The 27,470-nt window shown below is 62.8% G+C and overlaps 1 protein-coding gene across 3 annotated transcripts; it reads right to left on the bottom strand.

Moving 5' to 3' along the window:
* Window positions 1–58: 58 nt before the first annotated feature.
* TEX264 (testis expressed 264, ER-phagy receptor) lies at window positions 59–26,981 on the bottom strand. Of its 3 annotated transcripts, none has more exons than XM_028132501.2 (6): window positions 26,882–26,981; window positions 25,957–26,032; window positions 23,413–23,704; window positions 14,159–14,380; window positions 3,764–3,932; window positions 59–640 (listed from the first exon to the last, which is right to left on the bottom strand). In XM_028132501.2, exons 3-6 carry the CDS (start codon window positions 23,668–23,670, stop codon window positions 348–350), a joined length of 942 nt encoding a protein of 313 aa, XP_027988302.2. In that variant the 5' UTR covers window positions 23,671–23,704; window positions 25,957–26,032; window positions 26,882–26,981; the 3' UTR covers window positions 59–347. The 3 variants fall into 3 exon arrangements, with proteins under 3 accessions (XP_027988302.2, XP_054585932.1, XP_008153426.2); XM_054729957.1 differs by lacking the exon at window positions 26,882–26,981 and adding an exon at window positions 26,663–26,875; XM_008155204.3 differs by lacking the exon at window positions 25,957–26,032.
* Window positions 26,982–27,470: the final 489 nt, after the last annotated feature.

The following is a 27,470-nucleotide window of genomic DNA, read 5'->3' as shown; positions in this document are numbered from 1 at the left end:
CTGCACAGGGCTCCCCAAGGTAGAACACACACACACAAATGCACAGCACAACCCCAGGTGCAACAATAAAATCTTTTGCTTTATTCTGGTTCCTGGAAGCTCCAATGTGAATCTGAAAAAAGATGTAACAGAGGCAGCAGCCCGGGGCGGGGGGCAGGGAACAGTCCCTGCTCCTTTGCCCTGGGAGCCAAGAGGGCAGTGAGGACAGGGCTTGGCTAGAGGCCGGGGTCGAAGTCAGGTCCCCTGAGACCCCTGGCCCTCGCCTGGGCCCGGAAGGTGGAGGAGGAGGAGGCTGAAGAGTCTGGTCAGTTCCTTAGTGACTGCAGCACAGAGGATGGGGCCATGGGCTACTCCTCACCTTTTTCAGGGGTACTGAGCTCTCGGGGCCACTTGGGAGCTCCCAGGGGCTCAGCCTCAGGGCTCAGCCTGGGCTCCCCCAGGGGTCCCTCGCCCTCCAGGTCCAGCTCCTCGAAAGATGAGCCGCTGGCGCCCGACTCGCTGTAGCTGTGCTCGCTGCGGGTGTCACTGTCGTCCCAGCTGCGGCCGCTCACCCCTGGGGACAGTGTGGCCGCGGACGTCTCCCGACTGCCAGGACCCACCTCCAGGCTCACAGAACTCCCATCGCTCAGCGTGTCAGCTCCTGGGGCAGGAAGAGGGAGCCAGGTTAGCCAGGACCCCGCCCCTCCTCCAGAGGACAGAGCTCGCCCACCAGCCCAGCCACTCAGCCTGCACTGCTCATGAATAATAAAGCCAGCCGGCCCAGGAGGCTCATTCCAGCTGCCCTCTGCCCCCTGCCCTAACCCGCTGCCCTGACCCGCTGCACTGACAGGGCAGAGGGAGCCAGGAGGAGGGGGGAGGACAGCCTGCTGTGCACGCCTCTCCCTACCCCGAATTAGCCTCAGCTCCCCGCACTCCCACAAAGCCTGCCCCCTCCAGACAGTCCATTAAGGATCACTGGGCCCTGAGGTGAGAAGCCAAGGGTAGAACAAAGAGACCCAATTGATGGCCCCCTCCACCCCCATTTCAGGCTTGGAGAGAGGTTTGTCCAGCGACTGAATGTGGCCCAGAAGGCGTGAGGATGGAGACTGTCCCCCTCCCCCCATGGAGGGCCCCCAAGGAGCAGCCACATGTGGGAAGTCAGCTGGCCCTGCCTGTGGCCCTGCTGAGCCTGACTGGAGGAGGCGGCGGGCCGGAGAGCGATGGAGTCCTGAGGAACCCTCTCCTGGCTGTTTGAAGGAGGGTGCTGGGAGGAAGCTCCCCTATGCCCGGGTCACCCAGGGGAGCCCTTACCTACCCCCACCACGGGTGGCTCCTGAGCCACAAAGCGGGTGTGTGGGGGGGGACCGAGAGCACTCTGCTGGCAGCCGGGAGCCTGAGACAGTGCTGCGCGGGGCTGCGGGGCCAGTCCCCCCATCTGCTCCTCCGCCCCATCTGCTCCAGGCAAGCAGCCCTTGTCTGCCCTGCTGAGGAGCATCCCTCAATTCACCTCCCAGATCAGAGGCACTGACAGCAGCTGGGGTGGCGAGGAGGGCAAGGCTCAGGCCCACCGTGAGCGGGAGCGGGACTGAGAGGAAGCTGACAGGCCCTCTCCTGTGGGAGGGGGGCGGGGGGGTTGCTGCCCAACATCACAGAAGGTGAGGGGGGCCAGCGTCCCAGATCCTGTCTCCATAGTGATGGAGCCCAGAGCCAGGCGCAGCTGGGACTGCCTGGCATTTGGAACTTTGATTAAGCCTCAGCTGGAATCGAGGGTGGGGTGGGAATTTGGGGTCTGCCCTCCTCGTCCCCTTGGCCCCAGGAAAATGCCCTCTGGGCCCATGGCGGAGGTGCAGTGAGCCCTGGAGGGACCAGGCTGCTGGCCCAGCGCCCTCTTCTTGCCGGGGCCCCAGTCACGGCTCCCCTGGTGCAGGCATTCACGAGTGAGCCCAGGCCACGCCCTGATTTAGGGGTGGTTCCCTCTGACTGGGTCACAACTCCAGCCCCACGTTTGCTCCTTAAATAGTGATCAGTGCCCCAGGGCTGCCGGCCTGAAAGGAGCAGAAGAGGCGGCCCCCTTCAGTTCTCCTGTTCTTCCCAGGCCCCGGCTCTCTTGGGACGAGGGCATGGAAACCTCTCCTGCTCCCGGGCTGGGAGTGGTCAGGGAAGGAGCCCAGGGGAGCCTTCAGGCCTCCGAGGGCAGCCCCTGGGACGTGGGGATGCTTCTGGCAAAGGAGCACAAGGCAGGGAGTCAACACCCCACCCCCCTCCCCAGGGATGCTGGGGCAGGGACGAAGCTGCCACCTTCACCCCAGGCCCACCTCCTCCGCTGCCCACAGCCAACGCAAGGAGATCAAATCGAATCGCCTCTCTGGAGCTGAATAATACATCAATGTAATAACAGGCACAGGCAGCTAATCACCCCTTCCCCTCCCAGCCCCAGAGGGGCCCAGCAGGGAGGCAGGCGGGACAGGCCGAGCCTTGGGCGGCCAGGCTCCCAACATGCACTGCTATGCACGTGTCAGGCACCTGGCAGGCAGACACCCAGAGCCGCCCTGGCCCCTGGCGTCAGGGCAGACCCTGTCAGAGGGGGCAGACCCCTCGGCCCCCACACCAGGGAGTGGGCGGGCAGGCTGGTGGGAGGACAGGCCCAGGCGCTAGGGCGTGGGAGCGCTGGCTGTAGCCAGCTGCAGCGGGTGCCAAGCAGTTCTTCAGTCCCCTGGCAGGTGGTGTTTGGGAGGGAGGCTGGGTGGGTGGGCCAAAAAACGGGGGAGAGGCAGCAGAGGGGGGTCGAAGGAAGGTCAAGGCACTGCCCCTCCCTGCCCTGGGACTGCCTGGGCCCGCTGACCTTGGGCCACATCCTGTGTCCACCGTCAGGGCACTGGAGCGTCTGCCAGCACTACAGGAGGGTGCGAGTGGCGCCCCAGGGAGGTAATTAAGCGGCAGATGAAGCTAACTGTGCTGGACGCAGCCCCCAGGGAGTGGACTGCCGCTCACACCCCCACCCGACAGCACAGGCCTCTCCAGGTGACCTTGGCTGCTGAAGGGACTGACAGAGGGAGTCTCCCAAAGAGGCAGTGAAGGGGGACAGCCACTCTCCTCCCAGCCTGCACCACTCCTACAGGGGCTGGACCTCCAGACCCACACGAGGCTCCACATTCAGGACCAAGGGTCAGACCCCTGGGACACTTGGGATGTTCCCAGCAGGTCTCCTCCCCCTTGGGGACAGTTCGTGGTCCTAAGAGGTCATGGCAGGAGGGAGAGCTGAGAACAGGCAGCAGCCTCTGGCCTGGACCTGGGTCTGAGGGCTGGCCCTGGTGGGAGGGCCGGGCACCGATCCCCTGCCCCTCTGCACGCTTTCTGGCTGCTCCTCGGCAGGGAGGAGGCGGCTGGCTCTGGGCGGGGCCATGTACTGGGGGCAGGAGAGCACCTGTTCCGCTGACCTTCCAGGTCCAGTGCCAACCTTGTTTCCCGAGGAGCCCCACATGGCGCCTTTCCCAAGCGCCCCAGCCCCTCCCCCGCGACCCAGCTGCCTGTGAGCCGTATTTCCAAGGGTACCCCTGTGGCCCCGGAGGGAATCAGGCAGAATCTTGTATCTGCATTGCCAGGGGTAACATGTGAGTCCACATCTACATGGCCCCACGTGTCTGGGAACAGCCAACTCTGCCTGTGGGTCCCGGGGGGGCAGGTCTTCTTCCACCTCGGCCAAGCTTCCCCTGGACACCCACAGGCAGCCCACGTGCCGAGTGAGGGCTCCCGGCAGGCCCACCTCGCTCCCCGGCCCTTGTACCTGTGCCGTCCGTTTGGGCATCACTGGCCTCCGCAGGCCCCCGGCCTTTCCGCTCTGTCTCCTTCACCTCAGGCACATAGAAGTCTCCCTGCCGGGCCAGCGGGCACATGAAGTAGATCTGGTCTTGCTGGTAGATCTCCAGCCGAGGGTGGGCACACAGCTTCCGCTCCTTGCCAGACAGGGACAAAAGGAGGAGTGAGCCCTGCATGCCTCCTGTCCCCGAGTGGCTACTGTGCCTTCCTCCCCAGGGCTGCTCTGCCTCGGGCCCCGATCTCCCTCAAGTTCCCAACCCCACACCCCAGGGGCAGTGGTCCAGGGACCCAGGAGTCCTTGGGGCAATACCCTGGGACAAGTGCTGGGAGAGCCCAGGAGCCTGTCCCCGTGAGTCCTAGTGCAAGGCTGGGACCAGAGGCTGTTCCAGAAACACTGGTCTCAGCCACGTAGCCTCACGCCTCACACCAGACGGGCCCACGAACCACGGCCCGAGGCGCCCAAGCCAAGGTCTGACTTGCCAGACTTTCTATCCCAGGACCCCTGCCCTGACCTCCCCTCCACCCTGGACAATACGGAGTGACCCACAAGAGCAGGAGAGGCCAGTGCCCTGTCCTTGCAGACACGTTCCTGACAAACCCTGGACAGGGCTCCAGGCCAGCTGAGCCTAAGCCCCCCTTCCAGTCCCGTTGCCCTGCAAGTTCAGGTCCATGCCAGCCTCCGAAACCGTCAGCGGTGGTTGGCTCCCAGGCCTTCCTGCACCCGGGCCCAGAGTTCTAGCCGAGGGGGAGGAGCCAGACCCTAGGCTGGAGGGGAAGGCAGGACAAGTAGATCTAACAGCGGACATTACCCCAACTCCCCAATGGGCCCCAAGTTCTGAGACAGGCACTCCCCTCCCCTCTGCCTGGACCCAGGCCCAAGACTCCCAGCCCTCGGTGTGGGTGGAAGGGGCACAGACAGATGCCCGAGTGCCCTGAGGCGGGAACAGTCCAGGACAGGGCCAAGTGCATCCTGCTCCTGAGCCTGCCCGCCCCCTTCGTGCGATGGAGCACAATTACCGCTGAGATGACCAGAGGCTCCTGCCCTGCCACTGCTCACCCACCAGCCTTCACAACATGGCTATTTATAGCGCCTGCCGGCTCTCGCCACGAGCTCTGAAATGAGCCTTCCACTCAGCAGTAATGAGAGACCCGGCGGCCGGCGGGCAGAAGCCACTCCAGGACTCCACTTGTCTGCCTGTGGCCGAGCCCAGGCTGAGGAGCCCCTCCCTTAAAGCACGTGAAGAGGGGAGAGGGGGAGTGAGGCAGAAAGCACCGGAAGGCCTGTGCCTGCGTCCCCCTGGGCTCGAACGCAGGGTGGGACAGCCGAGCCCTGACTCCTCCAGGGTCAGTGAAGGAAAGTCATTGTCTTTGATCGTAGGAGCCAATCTTTTCTGCCGACCTGGTGCCCTCTGGGCCATCTCCCGGGCCATGCCCCGAGCTCCTCCCATCGCTGAGCACACGGATGGCTGCCTGGCTTCTCCACCCGCCCACACACTCTGCCCTGGCCCCTCAGGAGGGGGCTGAGCAAGGACATTTCCAGCAGCAGGAGCGACCAGGCTTTGGGGCCCTTCCAACGCCCGCACTCGGGGTGGGCATCGGCCAAACCCGAGCCCCTCTCGGTGAAATGGGCCGTCTCCAAGGCCAGGGGGGGTCCGAAGGGGGTCCCGGGCCCTTCCTGGCAGCCAGAGGGAAGCAAAGGGAAAAGGGCCCCGGACCCAGTCAGGACACGGCCTTCCCCAGCAGCCCCATGCCCTGGGCATTCAAAGGGTCCACGGGGAGTGCCTCAGTGGCCATCAGTCACCTGGCGGCCTGGCTTTTGGGGACGCCCCTGGAGCCTGTGCCTGTGCTCCCCAGAAACTCCAAGGATAGTGGAGCCTACCCCTGCCTACACTCGAGCCTACTCAGCTTCCCTTCAGGAAGTAACGGGGAGTTAAGAGGGAAGAGTGCTCTGTCTACCCTCCTTTCTAAGCTGGGCACCAGGGTGGGCAGCGCCAGGCAGCCACCTTTGCCACCTGCTCTGCCATCCCCCTCATTGGCAGGCAGGAGGCAGCTCTGTGGCTGCTCTGCGCATCTGCCTCCTCCGGAGAGCGGGCTCTGAAGTTGCCTGGCTGTGGACAGCCCTGTTGCCATGGAAACTGCATCCTCCATCCCTGCCGTCGCCTTCATCTCAAAGCCATTGGGGAGAACAGAGGAACCGGGGAGACAGAGGAGGGAGAGAAAACTGTGGCCTGGCCACAGCCCCTCCTTCCCTGCCCAGCCCTCCCTCCTCACAGCATCCCACACAGGACGCACCAACTGCCCAAGCCTGCCCCAGGCCTCGGGAGGGGCAGCCTCACACCCCAGCCACCCCACCACCTGGAGACCCTGGCACTCACTGTTGGCAGGAGGTGCCAAGCTCACTGAAACCTCACTGACAGCTCAGCCCCAAGTCATTTTAACACATGCTGGGCCCTGTCCACATTCAGACGCAGGGGCTTGGAGAAGGCAAAGGCACAAACTTCCAACCCAGCCCACAGGCAAGGGTCGGGCTGAGAAACGTCCCCCAGCCTCTGTCCCCTGAGCAGCAGTGAGTGCAGTGGCGCTGGGGACGGAGGGCGCGGGACAGGACTCGCCATAGCCCTGTCCCTACGTGAGCGGGCGGAGGACAAGGCCTTTCCCTCCCGCCTGAGGGCAGAGGGGCCGCTCAGCAGGAGCTGTGTCCAGGCGGCATGTCCACGAGCTGGTGGCCACAGGACAATCAGTGAAGGAAGGCAAGGGCAGCTGCCTCCCCTCCGCCAGCCCCCGGGAGCCCTGGGAGACAGACTGCCAAGAGCCAAGGACAGAGGGCAGGGCCGCGCTGGCTGGTACTGCCGGAGAAAGGGCCCGAAGTCCTCCCGGCCTGGGCACCCCCTCCCACAGCCCGACGGCCAGAGGCTTGAGGAAGCGTCACTGGGACAGGGTGCCTGCTCTGGCCACTGGCCATCTGATGAGGCCACCACCCAGGACAACTCCCTCCCACACAGTCTCAAGGGGCCCCCGGGGGCCCCTCCAAGGTGGGAGATGCAGGCCGCCAGGTGCTCCCCAGCGAACAGAAAGCAGTCAGCCAATCAGGCCCGGGCGCCGCCAGGAGCTGCTGGAAACTGGACGTAGACGTTCCAGTCCCTGAGACTCACCTCCAGGGTTCCCTCCCTCCTGGACTTCCACAAGCAGAAACCAAGGGGGACATGGGACACGGGTGGCGGGGGGGGGGGGGTGTCTAAGAGACCTCACTTCCCCACCCCCCACCCCTGCACTCACACCGGCTCACTCACCAGGAGCTCGGGCAGACAAGGGAAAGAGCAGTGCCCCCAGGCCCCCTCGGTACCACTGCCCAGCTACCTTGGGACACAATTCCTTGCCTCGGGGGGTGCTCACCTCCTAGTTGGGGCAGGCATTCAGCCCACACAGCAAAGGGGCTAACCTGGCATGCTGGGCCAGGGTTTCCCACAGGAGCCACAGTCCTCCCCTGAAGTTCTCACTGAATGAGGGCAGGGGATGGGGAGGTTGCAGGGGAGAGAGAACTACCTGAACTACCCTCATCAGATGTTCTACTTCAGCTAGGGTGGGGGCAGGTGAGGGTAGATCCCACCCCCAGGCAACCTAGAAGCTACGTCTGCTCAGAGCTAAGTGACCTCAAATCCCCCAAAGGACGAGGCACTGGGTGCCGGCCCAGGACTGGGTCCACATCTCCTACAGGAGCTCTAGGCCCAGGAGGGGATGAGGTCTGCTCTTCCGGCTCCAGCCAATCACAGCCCCTTACCTCCTGCCCCCTGTTCAGCCTGAGCTGCCCAGTCCTACCCGTCCATCCACACCAGACTGGACAGCTGGGCAGCCACACAGCCAGCACACAGCTGTTGCATCGCACCTGAGGTGGTGGCATCCCTGCACTGGGTGAAGTGAGGCATGCTCATTTTTAATTACACAGACACTGACGCGCACCGCCTGCACGCAGCGGTCCCTGCAAGTGGGGGCTCCGGCCCAGGAGGCCCCTTAGGCAGCTGGTCTGAATCGCACATGCAAAGTGATGCAAAGGAGGGGGAGGCGTAGCAGGGCTGCTGCTGGAATGTGGCACGTTGTTATTATTCTGCCCCGGAACTTCTGTCAACTTCCCCTCCCTCACTCCCTCTCATCCCCACCGGGCCTCCCAGCAGCCTCTGGCCAAGAACCTAAACCTGTCTGTGGGGCCGGCTGTGACAGCAGGGAGAACCTGAGAAGCGGTGGGGGCTCCTTCCCCTCTGCAGCAGGAGGGCCCAGGGCTCTGAAAGTGACAGGCAAAGGGACAGGAGTGAGAGGGCTGCCGGGGAGGGCAGAGAGAGGGTGGGAAGGGGCCGAGATGGAGGCAGGAGCTGGAGCCTGGGCCTAGCTGCTGACAGATGGGTGGCTTCTCTCTGGATCAATCCCCCAACTGTAAGATAAAGAGATCGAAAGAGAGGATCTCAAAAGAAGTGAGGAATTGGGAGAGATGAATAAAACACCATTACTTAAAGATCAGGCAACTGTATACTTGAAAACCCCCAAAAGAATCAATGGAGACACTGCCCCAAACATTAAGGCCACTAAGTAACCAAAGCACAGCCTTTTCTGTGCATTAGTCAGACAGAAAAATAATGGAAGGAAGAGCTGAAGGCTCTCTTGGGACGGTCTAGCCCCTGGGTGACCTAGAGCCTGGGAGGACTGAGGAAGGGGAGTGTGAGGGAGTGGGGCGCTCGCTGTGCCTGCTGCTGCCACTGCCTGAGACTTTTCATTTTCACCTCAGAGCCGGCAGCGTGCCATGCAATTTACACCTCTGCTCATATTCCCGCGCCCAGGTCCTGGCTTCCCGGGCGGCGGCCCATGGGAGGGCCTCAGGGGCGCTAGAGACCAGGGTGGGCTGGGGCACCGAGGAGCAGGGGAGGGCGATTCGCTCTGAGCAGGCGCAGGGAACGCCAGCCCTTAAGCACCCCAGAGCCCGGGTGGGCTGGGAAGCCACCCCCAGGCCCCGCATCTCAGCCCTGCTCTGGCCGGGGAGCATGTGGGGGAGAGCCCCATGGGGAGCTGGGGGCGCAGTCCTGGGACCCCACCACTCTCCCTTCCAAAGGTGCGAGGGGCGCCAGGGCAGGCCCACAGCCCCCCAGGACAGCTGACAGCTGCTGGGGTGGGCCTGTGCAGTCAAGGACCTGGGCCCGCCCCGCCCGGACAAGCCCACGCAACGCGGCTGACTGATTACCCAGCAGCAGGAAGGCTGCTCGGTACAGATGGGCAGATGGAGCCGTGAAGCCGAGCACCTGGGAGCCAGAGGAACCAGAAAGTGCCAGAGAGCAAGGACAGGTGGGTGAGTGGGATGGAGAGGAGGGGAGGAGCGGAGGGGGAGGACTGGAGGAGGGAGGAGGAGGCCCTGATGTCTCATCTCAGGTGGCACCTCTGACCTCTGGCCCCTCGGGAAGCCCCTCCCCAGGAGGCCCTCTCCTGACCCTCAGCAGACAGCAGGCTCTCCTGATCCGAGGGCTCTCTGAAGGGCAGAGCTGCCCGGCTCTCGAGGGCCAGCCCAGCCTCCTTCCCGGAATCCCAAGCCTTCTGGAGAAGAGCACAGGATTTTTCCCAAGGCCATCTGCCTGGGAAGAGGCTCCCTTGGATTGGTAACCGCCCAGCCCACAGCACACCCAGACGAGCCTCAGCCCCCAGGGTCCTGCAGGGCTGCCAAGCGCACATACCCGAGCTGGTATTTTGAGAGTGGTAGCTCCCACGCCCGCCCCAGCAAAGGCTGGCTTTGTGCTTTCGGTCCTGGGGTAGGGGAGTGGGGAGGGGTGAAGCCAGAGAGGCTGGGGAGCAAGCTCCAGGCCTAGGCTGACAGAGCGGAGAGGCCTGGCCTCCTGTGGGCCCCCCCCCCATCTCAACATCCAGGGACATGGCAGGGAGTCTCCTCCTAGTTTGGGGGTGTCTGGGAGTAGTCACTGCTCCTCTCAGCTAACTTCTTACCCGCGTTCAGAGCCCGGCTGTGGCCTCTGGCTCCTCCTCCCCACCTTCCCGTGTCAGGTCCTGTTCCTCAGGCTCCTCTGCTCAGACGCCCAGACGCCATTCAGCCTCCTCTCCTGGGCCCAAACTCTTGCTCCTCCCGACTTAGGCCACAACGGGTACACAGGCCATGCCCATGTCTGTGCCTCTGCCCGGCCTGCCTTCCAGCTGGAGAACGCCACCTACCCTTCAAGGCTCAGCCCCAAGGCCACCCACCCCAAGGCTGCTTTGCTGCCCCTTTGAAGCCGCCGTCCCTCTGCATCCACTCCTGCTGGGCAGGGCCAGGCCTGTGGTGGGGGCTCTGGGGGAGAAAGAGTCCAGGGCTCCTCACGCGGCCCCAGGTCCTGGCGCTGCCGAGTGCCCTCCTCTCTGGGCTGGGTAGGCCGGTTAGCAGGGGGCAGCACTGGCAGGTGAGCTGGCCCTGGAGCTGCAGTGAGGGAGCCGGGGACAGCTGCTTCCGCCTCACTCAGGGTGAGGACACGAGGCTTTCTGGGCGTGTCTGCTGCCAAGCCTCCCTTCGTGGTGCCTGCTGGGTAGTGGGCTCTTCCTGTCCTTTGCTCCTGGCTCCCACTGCCTCCCAGACCACGGGCCAGAACCCCCGTGGGGAGCAGCATGGCCCTGGCAGCGGGCATCCAGGTGAGGAGGCCCCAATGCGAGTAAACGTTGGGGTCACCTCTCCCCACGTCTGCCACCTTTGCTGAGCTAATGTGGAAGGGCTCCAAGCTTTATTTTTAATAAGGGAAGCCCTCTTCACACCCCAGTGCAGTCCTTTTCTCCTCCAAACAAAAGCTCCCAAGGTCATCTGGCCTGAATACCAGGGGCAGAGCAACGCCCTCATCCCGGCGTCCAGCCGAGGGGCACCTCAGCACAGACCCTAGGCTCCCCAGAGCAGGCTGAGAACTGTGGTCGGGGTCCCTGCCCACTTTCAACCCGTGGCAGGACAACTCATCAACCCAGCTGTCCCTTTTTTGTTATTCATTTAACAAGCAGTTACTGAGCATCTTGCTGGGTGCATGCTCAACTAGGACGAGGCATATAAAGAGCTGAGCAAAGTTGGTAGCATGTTGGAGGTGTTGGGTAAGTGGCTTTTTGCTCAACTGAAAACCTAATATGCAAATGAGGTCTGTCGGCGGCTACGGCACTCTCCAGTTCCTCTCCAACTCTACGGAGAAAGAGCCAGTGTCTGACCTCCAGGGCCTGCCGACTTCCCAGCCAACCGCCTCCCCTCGGACAATGCCCTGGGCCAGGCCCAGAGCTCAGGGACCTCCCCCACCACTCCCACACCCGGGTCCAGGCCGCTCAGTCCCGGCTGCTCCGTGTGCCTGACCTTCTCATGAAGGCGGCTCCACCCTGCGGTGGGTCTGGGGGCCTTTCCCAGTGCTCTGGGCTGACACCTGGGCCTCGTTTCCTCTGTGGCCTGGCAATTTCCAGGAGGCCCAGGCCCCTCTTACAGCTACCAGGTTCCCCTCCAGGGTCAGGGAGTGCTCTCTCCAGCCCTGGAGGCCACCTCCCTAGCCTCCAGTGGATGTAGCAGCCTGACAAAGCTGGCATCGTCCACAGACTGGCAGTCACGCTGCCCACAGCGCTCAGCCGAGGCCCCAGTGGTTTCCGCGAAGAAAGGCTGCGTCCCAGCCCCTCCAGCTTAGCCTGCCGGGCTGCCGGGCTGGGGAAGGCGGCCGAGAGCCAGGGCTGCCACACGGACCACAAAGCTGCGATCCAGCCATCCTCCCAGAACCCCCCGAGACCTGACAAATGATGCTCGCTGGGCTCCTCACAGTGACCCCAGGACCCTCGCTGTCCCACGAGACCAATCCTGCCCCAGGCTCGCCCCCCTGTGACAGCCAGGGCTTCTGAGACCTCCCCCGCCACCCTGCCTCCTCCTAACACAGAAACTCCTGCCATTCCACGTGAAGCACCTCCACGACCCAGCCTCAGACCCAGAGAGCAGTCAGAGAGGCGGAGAACAAGGGCGTGTGCGTGTGCTCGCTCTCTCTCTCTCTCTCACACACACACATGAGCGCGCACACGATTAAAGGCAGCCAGCTGTCAGGGCTGAGAGTCAGAAGAGCCAGAGTCTCATTAGCAGCCTCCTCTCCCTGGTCCCAGAGCAGCGGGATGAGGGCAGCGTGGGAGGGAGCCTTAGCTTCTCTTCTGTCTCCTGCGCTGAGAGACACAGGACCTCCCCTGTCCACTGCGGGCCGAGACCAAAAGCAGAGCCAGCCCTTCCGTGTCTGTCACCTGGCTTTGCTCCCCAAGACACCAGGTCAGGCTAAACCAGGGGCAGAGGAGACCTCCGCCTCCAGATCCCCGCAGAGCACCTGGGCCCACCTCCCCGTGGGCAGCTGGCATCTCTCCCAGCCGGTGGCCAGGCCCAGGTGCCTCAGACACCCCCGGAGAAGCCCCCGCTCCCCCTCTCCCCGGCCTCCCTGTCCCAGGCCAGAAAGAGGACGGTACTGAGTCCCGCCCCCCCTCCAGCTCCAGCCCCACCCCGGGAGAACCAAACCCAGCGCACAGCTGACAGGCTCCCACAGGGGAGGAGGGGGCGGCACTGGCGGAGGGAGGAGGAAGAGCTTTCATCAAAGAGGTGACGTCAAAACCAGGCAACCTGTGAAGCTGTCAGGGGCCGGGGAATTTGGACAAAGGCGTCTAAAAATAAACCCGAACCAGGAAAAGGCTTTGGTGGAGGAGTTGCTCGCCACCTCGCCACATGCCACGCATCCTGCTCTGAGGTGGGGACCCAGGAAGCCTCTTCCCAGAGGTGCGGCTCCAGACTGGCCCCGAGGTAGAGGATGACACAGACAGAGCTGGGGACACCACCACCAGCCTCCCTGGGGCCTGAGAGTCCCCACCCAGGAGACGTGCTGCGGCCTTGGGCACTGACCTCTCCCTTCCTGCCCGCACCACCAGCAAGGCCCCCAGCTCCTGCCACACCCTGACCCTCAGCCTCCGGCCCACCCCACAGGCAAGCCCACCTCCCCAGCCCCTCAGCTGCCACCCCAGCTCCTAAAGGAAACCTGTGTGCTGCCCTCCTGCGGCTCCTCTTGACCACCAAGGCCACGGCCGGTCGGCCAGGCCCCATTCCCGGACTGTCCCCTCGGCCCGGCCAGTCTCAGCTTCCATTTCCATCACAGAGGCCCTGTCCCCCGGCCAAGCTGCTCTGGAGAACAAAGCCACCAGGTCCCTACAAACCCACTGAGTTCACATTCCTGCTGACTCCTCCCACCCCCGCTCCTCCCCAACATCCCATTCACCCCGAGTCCCCAGTGCTCCCCAAGGACAGTGAGTATCCACCTCGTCTGAGCTCTAGAGCCACAGCCAGCCCAAGCCCGGGCACACTAGGCTCCGGGACAGCCCCGAGCCAGGACCGGTCTCTCCGGCCCAGACCAGGTTCCTTTCCTGCGGGAACACTGCAGCGCCTCCCACAGCCTCTCTCCGCACTCCCTCCCTGGGCTCAGAGCCCTCTCCTCCCTCCCCAAGGGCTCCTCTAGAATTGTGCCCAAGGTTACTCCTCCGAGAGGCTGTCCCTGGCCACTCGGTCCACGCTGGTCCCATGCCTTTCTCACCCTGTTCTTCCCTGTGCTATGCCTCCCATTCTTGTCTGACACTGTCTCCACACCTCTCTGTACATGCCTAGCTCATGCACAGCATCTCCCATCGTGTCCAGCACAGCACCTAACACACAGACATTCAACACACACAAGCTGGATGGGTGACTAAGCAATGGCTTCCAAGCCCAAACTGGGGTCACTGCCCTAGCGCCCGAGTTCACAAAATGTTTTAGAGAAAGAAGGATGTGCAACAGGGAAAGTTAAAAAAAATCTCCTGGCGGCTGGCTCTCTGGCTTCCTCCTCTCAGACGGGTCCGCCAGCATTGCCAACAAGAAGATCAGGAACCGAAGGAGACGAGGCCCAGTCCTGGGCTCAGGAAACAGGGACATGGCCCCGTAAGAGGCAGGGCCAGAGTCAACACACGAACCCTGGCCTGCCAGCCACCGGGAGCCGCAGGCCCCTTGCTCCGCAGGCCTCCAGCACGATGGGGTCAGGTGGCCTGTCCATCCTTCTGAGTCTGGAGTGGGCGCTGAGCACTGAGGACGTCTCTGGTCCAAGCCACAGCTGAACCGACCAGGCCAGGTTTCTGCACGAGCTCCCTATGCTCCTAGCAGACACTCCGGTGCCCTCTCCCCAGAAAGGAGAGGTCAGTGCCCAAGGTCTTGGGCATCGAGAAGAGATGCCAGCAGCCTCTGCCCATCTTCCCGCCCCACAGGCACCTGCCCCACAGGACCCCAGGGTGCTGCCCACCCAGAGTACTGGCTGCACCCACCGCCCCCGGCACACACACTCCAGGCCTGTCTCACCTTGATGTAGGCATCCAGGGCAGGATGGACGCGGCGGGCAGCCAGCCAGATGGACAGGGCGGTGGTGTAGGGGAAGGTGGCTGTCACCACGTGGCTGGGTGCCGGGAAGGAGAACACCTTGAAGCCAAATTTCTGGTAGAGCTGGATGAGCTCAGAGGAGGGCGACTCCTCCCCTTCACTCAGAATGCTGCCCACTGCACAGCGGCACTTCTCGGGGGGCACCTGGGGAGGGAGAGCAGGGGTGTCTGTTGAGCAAAGGAAGAGGTCCTCAGACCTGGGTTCTGTGCCAGCTCAGGCCTGGCAGAACCACCAGCTCCAAGAGACCATGCAGCCCCAGACACCAGGATGGAGAGCACTGCTTTCTTGCTGGGACCCGTTCATGGCCCCGGCCCATGGCATCCTCTGCAGGACTCCCCACCCCTTCCGTCATTCCTCCAGAAGCATGCCAGGCCCCGTGCTGGCTGTAGAGGGGCTGCAGGAAGCGAGAGCGCGTGGAACTGTGGGCTGATGAACTGTGTGAGAGCCCTTCCCCGTTCCCTCGGGCCTCCAGGCCTCTTCTCAGCCCACACCCGGCCCAGGCCCTGCCCCTTCCCGGCTAGGCCAGAGGTGGCTGGTCCCTCCGAGTCTCTCTGGACCCCTGGGACCAGCATTCCACTCTGCTCCCCCATCTCCCACCAACCCCACCAGGTGGGGGGCCTGTGTGAGTCCCTGACACTTCCTAGGCCTGACTCCAGGCCTGTAAGGCCCAGCACTTGCTTCTCCTCCTGCCACTTGAGTCTGTCCCCGCCCTCGGGCTGAGCCCCCAGAGGCACATATGTTTCTGAGTCAGAGAGACTAACCACCGACTGCGTGCTCTCAATCCCGGGTGTTCCTGGTCCCGGATGCACAGGGTCCGCTGACCCCTACATTTAAACTCTACCGCCACTTGCTCCTCAGCACCGTGAAGTCACTGCCACCTGTTCTCGCCTCTGCCCTCCCTCCGGCCTTTCCAAGCCTGTCAACAGCCCTGGGGCCCCTCAGCTCTGCTCTGCCTTTCTACTCTGGCCACCCGAGCTGCCCCTGGTGGTGCACTTAGCCTGGCACTTGGGCACCGACTCCAGGCTCTCACCTCTATGCAGTCCCTGGGGGTCACTCCAGCTCCCTGTGGCTCTGGTTCCTTGCTGCCCTTGAATCCCAGGGCATTAAGCCTGGCTCAGGGCTTTAGTGGCAGGAAACATGGTTTCAGTGGTCAGGACCACACCTCTGGAAAGAGGCAGGCCGGGGCGTGAGTCTTGAGTCGTGTGATTCCGGACACGTTCCTTGGTTTCCTGGAGCCCAGTCCCTTGATATCCACGTACAGAACTGTCATATTAAAGCCTCTGCCTGAGGCCCGAGGCTGGGCCAGCACTCAGCACATGCGCCATAACTGCTGTCGGTTATTAGCACCGATGACACCGGCCAAGTAAGTGACCCTTGGCCTAGAATGCCCATCCACCCAAACCTCTGAACATGTACCCCCTCCCTGCCCATCCTTCAGGTGCAAACACCCTCTCAGGGAGCCTCAGGGAGGCTCAGAGGCACCCCACCTCCCACACCAACACTTTGCTGTAAACTCTTCCCCACATCAAGTCCGCTTAGCAGCAGTCACTTCTCTGGCCTGAGGCTCCTCCCACCCACCCAGGCAGGGGTGCTGGAGATCCCTGCAGTTCCAACTCTTGTCTCTAGATGGTGCCACAGCCCCACGTCACACCCTAAGAAAGACCGGAGGTTCGGCAGGATCCATGCCTGCTGCAAAGCCCGCATTCCCATTCCCGACCCTAGCAGCCTAGGCGGGACAAAAGAAAGATCCACCATAAGGTACATGGACATTTGGACAGGAGGTCCCTTCATCTCTGGCAACCCCTGGCCTGCCTGGGTTTGGGTCCGAGGGTCTTTCCTGGGATCACTTCAGCAGCTCAACATCCTCCTCAGTCCCCAAAAGGCACCAGAAAGTCTGTGATACTCCTGCTTCGTTAGAACGCTCACGGTTTCCAACTCACCTCCAGGATGACACTCAAGCCCAGCACGCAAGGCCATCTCAGTGGCCCACACGACATTGCCCGCACACTCAACCGGCACCGTTTCTGCATCCCGAGGTGCCCCGGGGCCCAGAGCCCAGTTGGGCAGGTGCCCACTGCATGTCTTGAGCAGCAGAAGGAGGGGCAAACCCAGGCTCTGGCCCAGCTCGCTTTCCAGCCTCCTCCCCCACCACCCCCGCACAGGCCCACACAGCACTCGTATCTGCAACTCCCTAAACAGGCCATGCCTCCCGTGCTTCCTGCCTCTGCGTAAGCTACTTCCTCTGCCCGAATGTCCTTCCTCGTCCGGCTCCGGAGTCCCTTCTCCTGAGAAACTCCTGCTCATCCTTTAGCTCAACTCGCCTCCTCAAAGCCTTCTATTGCTCCCCGCCCAGCGGCCCCTCCTCTGATCCCAGACGCCTGTGAGGGCCCTAGCCAGTGTGGCTCAGTGGATAGAGCGTGGGCCTGTGGACTGAAGGGTCCCAGGTTCGATTCCAGTCAAGGGCACATGCCTGGGTTGCAGGCTCGATCCCCAGTGTGGGGCGTACAGGAGGCAGCTGATAAATGATTCTCTCTCATCATCGATGTTTCTCGCTCTCTCTCTCCCTCTCCCTTCCTCTATGAAACCAATAAAAATAAGTAAAACATAGCCAATGCCTGCGAGGGAGCAGGCCGTGTGTTGCACTGGACTGATGTTTCCCCACCTCCCCTCAACTCCAGGCCTCCAGGCAGGACCCGCAAACACAGAAAGCTCTTGGGGTGTGCTCAGTGGCAGCACATGCACACACAGACCCTGCACCTGAGCAGCCTCCTCTCCCTCCACCTTGAAGGAGGAGGAACTCCTGCCCTGGCCGGTTTGGCTCAGTGGATAGAGCACTGGCCTGTGGACTGAAGGGTCCCAGTCAAGGGCACATGCCGGGTTGCAGGCTCGATCCCTGGTAGGGGGTGTGCAGGAGGCAGCCGATCGATGATTCTCTCTCATCATTGATGTTTCTATCTCTCTCTCCCTCTCCCTTCCTCTCTGAAATCAATAAACTTACTTTTTCAAAAACGAAAAGAAAAAGGAGGAACTCCTCTCACTGGTCAGTAAAGCAGCCAATAAGGAGACGAGGCTCCTGAAACCCTGGAGGTGTTTGGGGCACAGGTGCTCCCTCCCTGCCTGAGCATCCCCTCAGTTCCACAAGTGAGGACACTCACTGCCCCTCGCCGGCCCTGGCAGTGACTCAGAGGCTATTCAGCAAGCTCACCTCCTGCCGAGCTGGGTCTGGGAGGAAGCTGAACCGGCACCAGCAAGGAGGCAAGACAGGCCCTAAGACCAGCTGGGAAGTGGCAGGGCTGGTCTCGGAGCAGAGGGGCTCCCTGGCTCCCAGGCCAGCCAGGCCCGCCTCCAGGGGTATGGCCACTGAGGTGGAAAAGGGCTCAGAAAGTGGGAATGTCCTGATAGACAGAAACCCCACCCACCTGAGGTAGCCTGGGCTTGCCAACCCCACCTGTCTGCTCCCTCCCTCCCTGTAACAGGCATTTCTCTGGGAACCTGGGCCAGAACTAGCACCGGCGAGGAACGCACCAGGGAGAGGGAGACAGGGGAGGGGACCCAGCACTCTGGGTGAAGGGAGGCCCATTCGGAACCTGCCCTGAAAGCAAGAACAGCAGAGCCTCTCCTCTGGGCGGTGAGGCCTCCTGAGTCCTAGCATGTGAGATGGGGCCGGGGGGTCCTGCCTGAAACCTAAAGCTCCCTGAGAGGCCAGAATGAAGAGAGGCTCCCTAGAGACCTCACTGCGTCTGGAAACTGGACAAGATCAAGATTATCTTCCAGGAACCGGGCAGGAAAACGGGGTCCTCTGGCTCAGACCACACCCAGGCCCTGGGCTCAGCGGACACGGCCAGCCCGGGCCCACACCTGCATAACCTCACTGTCTGCCATCCCCAGGCCCAGGGGCTGCCTGACTCCCCCCAGCCTACCCAGCCCAGAGCTGCCCCCGGGAACAGAGCAGCCGCACCTGCCCAGGCCGGAGGCTGAACAGTGGACTCACCCACCCTCCTGAGTGCTACCGGCCAACACACCGAGCCCCGCAGGTCCCACCGCCCTGGGCACCAGTAGGAAGGACCTGGGCAACGCAGACCCCGGGCCAGAGGAGAGGATCTGAACTTCAGGCCGAGGGGAGCGAGTCCGCAGGATGCCCAGCTCCAGAGTGGGATCCAGGTGCTTTCTGGGCACTCCCACCTAGAAGTGTGCCAGGGCATTGTTCACCCCCAAGCATAACCCTAACACCAGGTGTACCTGACAAGGTGCTCACCACCCGCCCCCGCTGCTGTCTTCCATGCATCAGCTCCTTATCGAAACAGCACTGTGTCGCCCTAGCCAGTGTGGCTCAGTGGACAGAGCGTCGGCCTGCAGACTGAAGGGTCCCAGGTTCAATTCGAGTCAAGGGCACATGCCCGGGTTGTAGGCTCAATCCTCAGTAGGGGGCGTGCAGGAGGCAGCTGATCCATGATTCTCTCTCATCACTGATGTTTCTCTCTCTCCCTCTCCCTTTGTCTCTGAAATCAATAAAAATATATAAAAAAAATAAAACAAACAGCACTGTGCAGTCGACAGTGTTACCAACGCTGTTTCTGAGACCCAGAGAGCAAAGCTGTTCAGCAGAGGCCACACAGCCAGGCAGCGATGGAGTCAGGATTCGAGCTCCCGCAGACCGGCCCGGACCTGTGCCAAACAAGCCCGTCTGCTCCACTTGGAGCCCGAGGAACAGGCCCAGGCTAGGGATGGCTTCTCCCGGCGCTGCGCCTCCTCACATGCCCCGGCGGCCTGCAGGGGGCAAGGCCCGAGGAAAGTGCGAAGTCCGGAGGCACAGGCCTCGGAGGCAGGGGTGCTAGGCACCTGCTAGGGGCTTCGGACAGGCCCCGTCCTTATTAGTCCCCTAAAAGCAGCCACGCTGAGGCAGGGATTCTCAGAGACCCAGAGGCTCGCCCAGTCACCGCTGGCAACGGGGAAGCTTGATTCAGACCCAAGAGGACAAGCCCCAAGCCCGTGCCTGCTGAACCTCGCCTCCCCCTTCCAAAGGCCGCTCTGCCGTCCTCCCAGGGCTGCCCACACCGTTACCCGGCAGCGGAGCAAAGGCCTGGACTCCTCTGAAGGAAATCATCGCAGGGTGACTGGGTAGGGCATGGCCTGGGCCCTCAGGAAACGCCAGCCCAGCCCACACTCCCACTACCCTGGTTGAGGCGTCAAACTTGGGAAATCCCACTCCCTCACCCCTTCCCAGGTTCCATGTGACCTTGGTGCCCCCTCCTCCCTCCGTCCCCCACCCCACACACAGAGGCTCTGCCGCCTCAGCCCCTGCAGACCCGGAGACCAGGCTGCCTCTCAGTGACGGGGAGAAGGACCTTCAGTGGCAGTCTAGCTACTAAAGGCAGAACCCAAGTGCAACCAGTTCCCCCACCCACTCCATGCCTGGGGCAAGGGCAAGCACCCCCTCCCAGGCCTTGGCCAGGTACTGAACCAGCCGCCCCACCGGCCTCAGCCAGGCTCCCACAAGGGCAGCAGGCAGGTTGCTTAAACCCCAAACATAGCAGTGATGGTGACAGCAGCAAAGGGGGCAGGAGGTGGACTGGAGGGCCGGGCTGGCAGACAGGACAGACCCATGGCCACAGTAACAGCAGCCTGGCCACGAGGGCCCGTCCATGGGTCAGAGCTGGGCAGGATCAAGTGAGGTGCTCGAGGCCCTCCCAGTTCCATCCCCCGCCCCTACACCAAGGCTCCCCAGAAAGGAGGGCCATCTGTGAGACTGCCAGGGTCTGCCCACTTCTTGCCATGTGCTCCCTCTTTCCTCCCCCCACCTCCACCAAGACCCTCAGAGATGGAGAACAGAATATCCTTGCTCCTGCCCGTAAGAACCACTGGCTCAGACCTTGCAGCCTCCTCCCATCTGGAACTCCAGGATCCAGGGCTGACTGATACGCATACATTAACCTATCTGCCTACCTATCTACCCACCTACCTGCCTGCCCATCTCTAGGATGTATGTGCTCGAGCAGCCTCTGATAGGAATGTGTCCGCAGCCATCGCCATGATCTTGCCTTGATGGTGCCCTTTCCTGTGGGACTTCCTGGGCCCACAGCCAGGCCAGGTGAGGCCTGTCTGGGAACCAGCCTCCCCGTGGCCAGCTGAGGCCTGGAAGGGGCGTGGCTAGGGAACTGTCAGTCCACACCTCAGGGGTGGGCAGCATCCGCAGCAGGTGGCCAGCTCTCCGCGGGTCGCTCACTGCCCGACTGACTGTCAGAGCCTGAAACAGTCTCCCTTCCTCCCCACGCTCACTGAGAAGCGGGCCTGGCTCCCGCTGGGCTGAGCTGGGGAGGGAGAAAGAGGGGATGGGACACTCAGACAGCTCAGCCAACAGCCCATCCCTTCCTTCCCTGAACCACAATATGTAGGGCCCCAAGCTGGCCACTGCTGGAGGAGGGGGGGGCGCGCAGCGCCAAGGAGCAGAAAGCTTGGGTTCCCAGGCTCCCTCAGGACTGGATGGGGCCTCTCGTCCAGGCTCCCCTGACACCCTCCACCGAGAGGGCCTGAGGGCGGGGCTCCTTGGTCCCCATGGTGCCCCAGTGCCCAGCAGGTGGCACAATATCTGTTGGTTAGAAATAGAAAAGTCTGAGTGACCCGAGTGAGAGAAGCACCTCAGCTCCCGATACCTGCTCTGCAGTCTCCTCTAAGCACCAGCAGTGAGGGCCTGTGGCCCCAGGTCCTACCACAGCCGTGAACTCCTAGAGGTCCGGGGTTCCCCGAAGCTTGTAGGATCTCTGCCAGCTCCCGGAGTAGGTGGGGACTAAGCATCCCTGTCACATCCAGGTGTCAGGATGTGACCCAACTCTGAATGGGGACGCAGTATCCTAGAGTGACCCAGGACTGGGAGGGGCAGGACCAGAGGGGCCACTCTGACCTATACGCTCATCCTCTGTGCTGGCCAAATGTCCAGTCGGGCCATGGTTTAAGCCCGGATCACCAGGACTCGGCCTAACCGCGCAGCACACCTAATTAGCATGTCTTTTCCACCCTTTTTATTGTTGCTGTCAAATATCTGTTGAGGGCCAGGTGCTGGGGGGAATGCCTCACCTGTGCCACTTACTTTATCCCCTGCCAGCCTAACTATGAAGGCAGGGATTTTAACACTCCCCTGCGGATGAGGAAATGGAGACTCAGAGAGGTTATGTAAATGCCCAAGACCACACAGCAGGAGTGAAGAGATGGAACCAGAATCCTGAAATGCTGGCCTCAAAGCTATTTTCCCAGGCCATATTCCCAGGCCATGGTCCCCAAACTGGCACCCAAGTCAGGCAGTACCCAGCTAACCCTGGCGGCCCACAGGGTCTACCACACTTCCGGGAGAGCTGTATGGTGGGCTGCCTGGAAGCAGGGCTGGGTCAGGAGGCTATATGGAGAGCGCCACGTGCCAGGGTTCTCCTATCTCACTTTTCCCTGGACCAGCCTTGAGCACAGACCCAGGATGCTGCCTGGGCCACTTCCCCTCCTGGAACGAGCCCCTCCAACCCGAGGCAGTGTGCTGCTCCGGGAACAGGTGGGCAAGCCCATGAGGAAAGAGGAAGCCACAGGACGCTCCTCCCTCCCGCTGAGGCCTTACCGAGGCCAGGTGTGGAAGGAGGGGCAGGGACTTACCCAAGAGAGGCTCCTGCAGGGTGGGGGTCGGGCACCCTGCCCAGGAGCTTTCCACGGGCCTGCCCCACTCACTTGGGTCCCAGTGCTTTTGACTCCCACTTACTGCCATCACCCAGCTGTGTGACCTCAAAACCTTAATGTCTACTCATCCCTCCACCAGCTTATGTCACCTCTCACCAGAGGCCAGCCCAATACCCTCCGTGGCCTCTCGGCCTCATCTCCTTCCTTCCTCCACCTGCCACCCAGCAGCTTCCTAAATCGCAGATGGCAAATGGTGCTGCACTTCTCCTCGCACTGCCTGGCCCAGCGGACCCTGCTACCTCTTTCTCCCCTCCCCTGTGTCCTGCCACGCTTCCCCGGTCACCCTGCGTCTGCCGGCCCTGGCTGTTGTGGTTCCCTTGGCCACGAGGCCCTTCCCAGCAGAGCAAAATCCCGCTCGGGCAGAAGGCCCAGCTGAAACCTAGCGCCGCGCTAGGGCCTCCCTGGCAGACGTGAAGCACCTCCTCCAAACCCACAGCTCAGAGTTCTGTGGGAGATTCATTTGTGTGAACCTGACTTGCCGACCGCAGGAAGCTTCCTGAGGGCGGGGCCCCGTCTGTGCGCATCTCCGGGGTGCGGGTGTGAGCAGGAGCAGGCACAGAGAGCGCCAGCACACCCTTGTTTTGACTGAGTGCCCCAGTGAGGCCTGGTCAGGAGACAATGGGTAGGCTGTGGGCCTTGCCCACGTGAGCTCTCCAGGCAAGGAAACCAGAGCCGGGGATTCCAAATGCCCGGTCTGCCAAGGCTCAGAGCTGGAGGCTGAGGAACCCTTCGCAGGGCTGCCAGCTGTGAGCACCGCCCCTGGCATTGCAGGAGGCCACATTGGTGAGCCCTGACTCACCGCAGGCTGTAAGTACAGCTGGACGCCCACAGGGTGCCAGTGATGCCGGCTTAGTCTCCGACCCCAGCATCTCAGACATTCTGGGCAGCTCACTTGGCTCCACTTGCCCCCAAGGCCCTCTCCAAACCAGGCAGCTTGACATCCCAAGCGATGCCTTATAAACAGGTCAGGGGTCGCCAGGATGACTGCGGGTGGGGAGTGGGATTCCAAGTCCCACGCCCAGAGCCTACCCCCTCAGCCCTTGAGAACCTGGCACCACAGCAGGAGAGCTGAAAAAGGGAAGGCACAGAAATACCACGACATGACCCCAAACGGAGGGCAGGATCTGAAGGCCTGGCCTTAGAGCACTGGCCGCAAACGGGGGTGAGAGAGGGGGGACAACAAGGGAGGAGGCAGCGGACGAAAGCCTGGCTTTGGCCTCCTAGTGGTACGGTCCCCGCACTCCGAGGTCCATAGGCAGCCAGGAGCCAGGGGAATGAAACCAGCACACACTCCTAGAAGGGAACCCAAGTCCAGGCTAAATCTGGAGGGAGCTTTGAGCTCAGAGAGGAGGGGTTTGCAGGGCCAACTCGAAGATTTTCCCACCACTTCCTTAAGACACTAAAATGCCCCTCCCCCAACAAGCCCTGCCCCACGCCCGTCCACAGGGCAGAAGGCTCCTTACCATGTGCGGGTTGTCATAGTAGACGGCGATGGAGCGGAGCCTGGGGCAGACACTGCAGCTCTCGGTGAAAAGCCGCCCCGTCTCGCTGTAGGGCCCCACGTGGAACTTGTAGGCCACAGTGACATTGCGGAAGCGGGGAGAGCCGGCGCTCACTGCCACCCCGGCCAGCAGCCCTGAGTACCTGGCGAAGGCCAGCAGGGTCAGCAGCAGCAGCAGAGTCAGCCCCCCAATGAGGCCCAGCAGCAGCAGGTCCGACATGGCTCTGTGCCCCCGACGCCACGCCCCAAGGCAGCTGCAAAGGAGACAGGAGAGAGAGGCTGGTAGCCTGCTCTGACCAGTGTGCCCACCTGCCCGCCAGCCTGTTCTGCCCAACCCCAGCCCTGCCTTGGGTGCTCTGACCCAGGAGGAGGAGTGGCCAGAGGTGTTTACCCATGGAGTGACCTAGAAGGGAGCTACAGAGGATGACTGAAGCCACAAGCCTCCTTATTTCTTAACCACAATCACTGAGGCTCTCGGGGCAGCTGTGCCTGTCAGCTGGCAGCCTTGGTCATACCTGGGGAGACTGAGTCATAGAGGGCCCACGAGTGAGTCAGCCGGGGACATACTCCCAGCCCTGACCAGCCTCGCCTGAGATGGACCAGACCTCAGCCAGCCTGCCCTTCCCCCACATGGCCTCTTCCTTCCCCCAGCGAAGCCACACTACCTGCCCAGCCTCCCCAAGCCTCATGGACCACTGCCAGACAGAGGACAAGCGAGTGCCAGGGGTCAAACACTTATTAACAAACAGGGAAACCATGAGGAACAAAAAGGGGGGAGGGGGGAGGGATGTGCCAGAGAAAGAGACTCTCCTAGGAAATTCTCCTTTGCTAAGCACATCTGGCCTGAGGAATCTTGCTATCCAGCAAGCTCGCCCATCCAGAACCAGAGGACACCAGATCAAAACAACCAAAATCCAGGCTACGCTTCCCAGGCTTGAGCCACCAGTGCTAACAAGCTTCAGCCCACTTCTTCAGCCCATAGGTTAGAAGCCGCCAGGAGGAGGAAAAGGCTGCTGAAGTGGAGACACACAACAGGGAGAAGCAACAGTTACTGGTCCCTGGCCGGAGCGGTTCATCCCATGGAGGAGGAGTGCTGGCCTGTGGGGGGTGGGGGGTCCACACCTGGGGTCCTTGTCCCTTCCCACCCCAACATCTCCAAGTGTTTAGAATTTAATTTTTATGGTTCCGATCTCCTGTACCAGGTAGTTCATAGAAAGGCATCTTGGGATGGGGTGTGTGTGTGTGGGGGGGTGTCTTTTTTCCTTTTTGTGTGTATGTCATTTATCTGACAATTCTCCCTCCTCCCCACTGGCCTTTCCCCATTCCTCCTAGTCCTACAATACAAACAATAAAGACATTCATTTCAGGGGGAGCAAACTATCCAGGAACAGGCCCAGGGGCACCCCAGAAGCTGGTGTGTGAGCCCTTCAAGGCAGACTGGCCAGCCCGACACCCCACTGGGGCAGAGTCCTAACCCTCATGTTGAACGGAGTGGCCTGAGGGGGGCGGCGGGGGTGTGTGTGTGTCACAGCACTGAGAAGACTGTTTAAAGAGGAAGGGAAGCATGTGACCCCACATATTTAAAATTTCAAAGTTTTGGGCGCGCTGAAAGTCAACACTTCAACCCAATGGAAAACTCAGCTCTATGGAATAATTTGCTCCCTGTGGGTTCTGTGTGTCAAACATTTTGCTGAAACACTGTCTTGGGAGTCAGCGTGCACACAGGACCTGCCTCCCTCACAGAGAAGCACAGCGAACGTCTAAGCCCCCGGTGTCCTGACGCTGCGGAGTCTCCCACGGGTGCTCGCACCCACCGGGGTCCTGCCCCCACAGCCGCGCTGTCTTTGGGACGCCATTCCCTGTCCTGCTCAACTGGCCCCTGGTCAGATTGCTCCTCGGTTTTCTTTGACGATGATGACGATGATGATGATGATGATGGATCGTCCACTAAGTACTTAACGTGAGGCCAGGCCCTGTCTAAATGTTAAAATGCAGCTACTTCCTGAGTCCTCAGAACAAGGCAGGGACGGGTTAGGCAGTCGGTGCTTAGAGAGGAAGAGACTTGCCCGAGGTCACACAGGTACCAAACAGACCTGGACCACAATGCAGGCAGAGGGCGGCCCATAGCCTCATCCCTCCTTTTCCACTTTCCCTCTCCTCCCTGGTGACAGCATTTCCAGGAGAGCCCAGGCGTTTCACCCTCACTGGGCATCTCTGAAGCCCAGGCTCTCGGCCGGCCGGGCGCTCTGGGTCTCCTCTCCCAGCTGCCTGGGGAGTGACCAGCCCCTGTCTGACCTCCCCTCGGGGCTGCACACTCCCTGTCCCCTCCAAACAACTTAGTTCCCACCTTTCTCTTCCTCTCACCTCCTGAAGGCTCCGAAAGGGGGGAGATAATCCTGAGGGCCCAGAGCTTCCATCAGCAGGGGAAGGGAAGGCGGGGGAGCAAAGTGGGTCCCCCACCCCGGGGGGGGGGGCAGACCGAGAAGGGCAGGGCTGGGGGGCTCACCTGGAAAGCCAGGCTCCCTTTCAGCAACTCATGGCACTCAGCGCGGCTGGGACCCAGTGCTCCAGGCGCTCCAGTGCTGGGGGCAGAGAGAGGAGCGCTGAGCCGGAAGGCAAAGACCCCGGCGGCCTCCAGGAGAACCGCGCTCCCCATCACAAGGCTGCGACCTCACCACCACGTCCCCTCGGGGAAGTGAGAAGCCCAACTCGGCCTCACAGAGTCCCCTGCGCCAGGGCCCGCTCCGGCCCCAGTTTTGGAGAGCCGCCTGCCTTCTGGGAGGGCTCCAGCCCCGCGCCCGGCCCCGGAACAGCTCCTGCCGCTGCCCTGGGCAGGCTGGGCCCCGCCCGAGCCGCTGGGGGGGTCGCCTCCCCGGGGCCGGGGTGCCCAGGCGGCTGTGCCGCGCCGGCTTCCTGGAGCCGCTCACGTGCGGCGCGCTGGCCCTTAAAGGGCCCCGCCGTGGGCGCGGGCGGGCCGGGCTGCGAGGGCCTCCCGCTCCGGGCGCCCCCTGGGCCCCGCCCCTCTCTCCTCAGCCACGACCTCAGGGGACCCCGGGCACCTCCCTAACTTAAGGGGCGCTAAAGTTTGCAGCCAGGCGGCGGGCTCGGGAGACAGGGCGGAGTTCCAGTGCGGCTCCTGCCTCCGTGTGCGGCTCCTGCCTCCGTCCGCCGCCCCACCCCTCGGGCTCAGCTGCCTCGGGACGGGCCCGCACCGTAGCCGAGACCGGGCCGGCCGGGGGCGCAGGGCTGGCCCAAGGTCGCGTTCGGGCCCTCGGACCCGGCCGGGGCCAGTGGTCAGGGAGTCGAGGTGCCAAGAGCGGCCTGGGCCGCGGGGGTCACGGAGCGGGCCGCGCCCGGGCAGACGGAGGTGCCAGGCCCCCGGCGCGCGGGAGGCGGCCCGGCGGGAACGCGCTCCTCCGGCCCGGCCTCACCTCAGCGGCCACCCGCCGCGGACGCCGACGCGCAGGCGGCTCCGGGTTCGGTCGCGGAGCCTGCGCGCGCCCGCCTCGCACGCTCGCTCCGCCCCCTCTCGCGGCGGGACGTGGCCGTGGTCGTGGGCGCGTGCGCGCGGGGCCCGGAGGGCGGCGGCCTGCCCCTCCGCGTCTCCATGGCAACGAGCGTGCGTCTGTCCTCGGGAGCTGTCAGGGGGCGGGGCGCACGGGCACCTTCTTGCCTCCCGCCCACCGCGAGGTTGGCGAGGGTGCGGCCCGAGCAGCCCTGGGCCTCTGGGTTGGCGAGGGCACCGAGACAGCGCGGCCCCAGGCGCGAAGGGAAGGCTGCCGGGTGGGCCGCGATGGGGCGCCAGGCGGGGGTCCGGGAAGCCGGCGCCAGAGAGGAGCGTTGGACGGGGTTTCCGGCATTTCTGCGGTCCGTGGTCCTGCCACTTTCTCCCACTGAGGCTTCGCGACAGACCTGGGACCAGAGCAAGGCAGGGCCACTCGCTCCCGTCTTAGAGCGGAGTGAACTGAGGCCCAATCTGAGCGCAAGGAAGTGGAGCCAAGCTCCGGACAGCACACAGAT

Source organism: Eptesicus fuscus, chromosome 18 (genome assembly GCF_027574615.1).
Source record: "Eptesicus fuscus isolate TK198812 chromosome 18, DD_ASM_mEF_20220401, whole genome shotgun sequence".
NCBI classification, from domain to species: domain Eukaryota; kingdom Metazoa; phylum Chordata; class Mammalia; order Chiroptera; family Vespertilionidae; genus Eptesicus; species Eptesicus fuscus.
The sequence above is the reverse complement of the archived record's forward strand: the minus strand, read 5'-3'. Positions and strand labels throughout refer to the sequence as shown.

Excerpts from the sequence above, each read along its gene's own strand:
- TEX264 (XM_028132501.2), bottom strand. The coding sequence starts at position 23,670 with ATGTCGGACCTGCTGCTGCTGGGCCTCATTGGGGGGCTGACTCTGCTG. Across the intron at positions 14,381-23,412 it reads ACTATGACAACCCGCACATG|GTGCCCCCCGAGAAGTGCCG; the intron begins GTAAGGAGCCTT and ends CTCCCTCCCCAG. Across the intron at positions 641-3,763 it reads TGCCCAAACGGACGGCACAG|GAGCTGACACGCTGAGCGAT; the intron begins GTACAAGGGCCG and ends TTCCTGCCCCAG.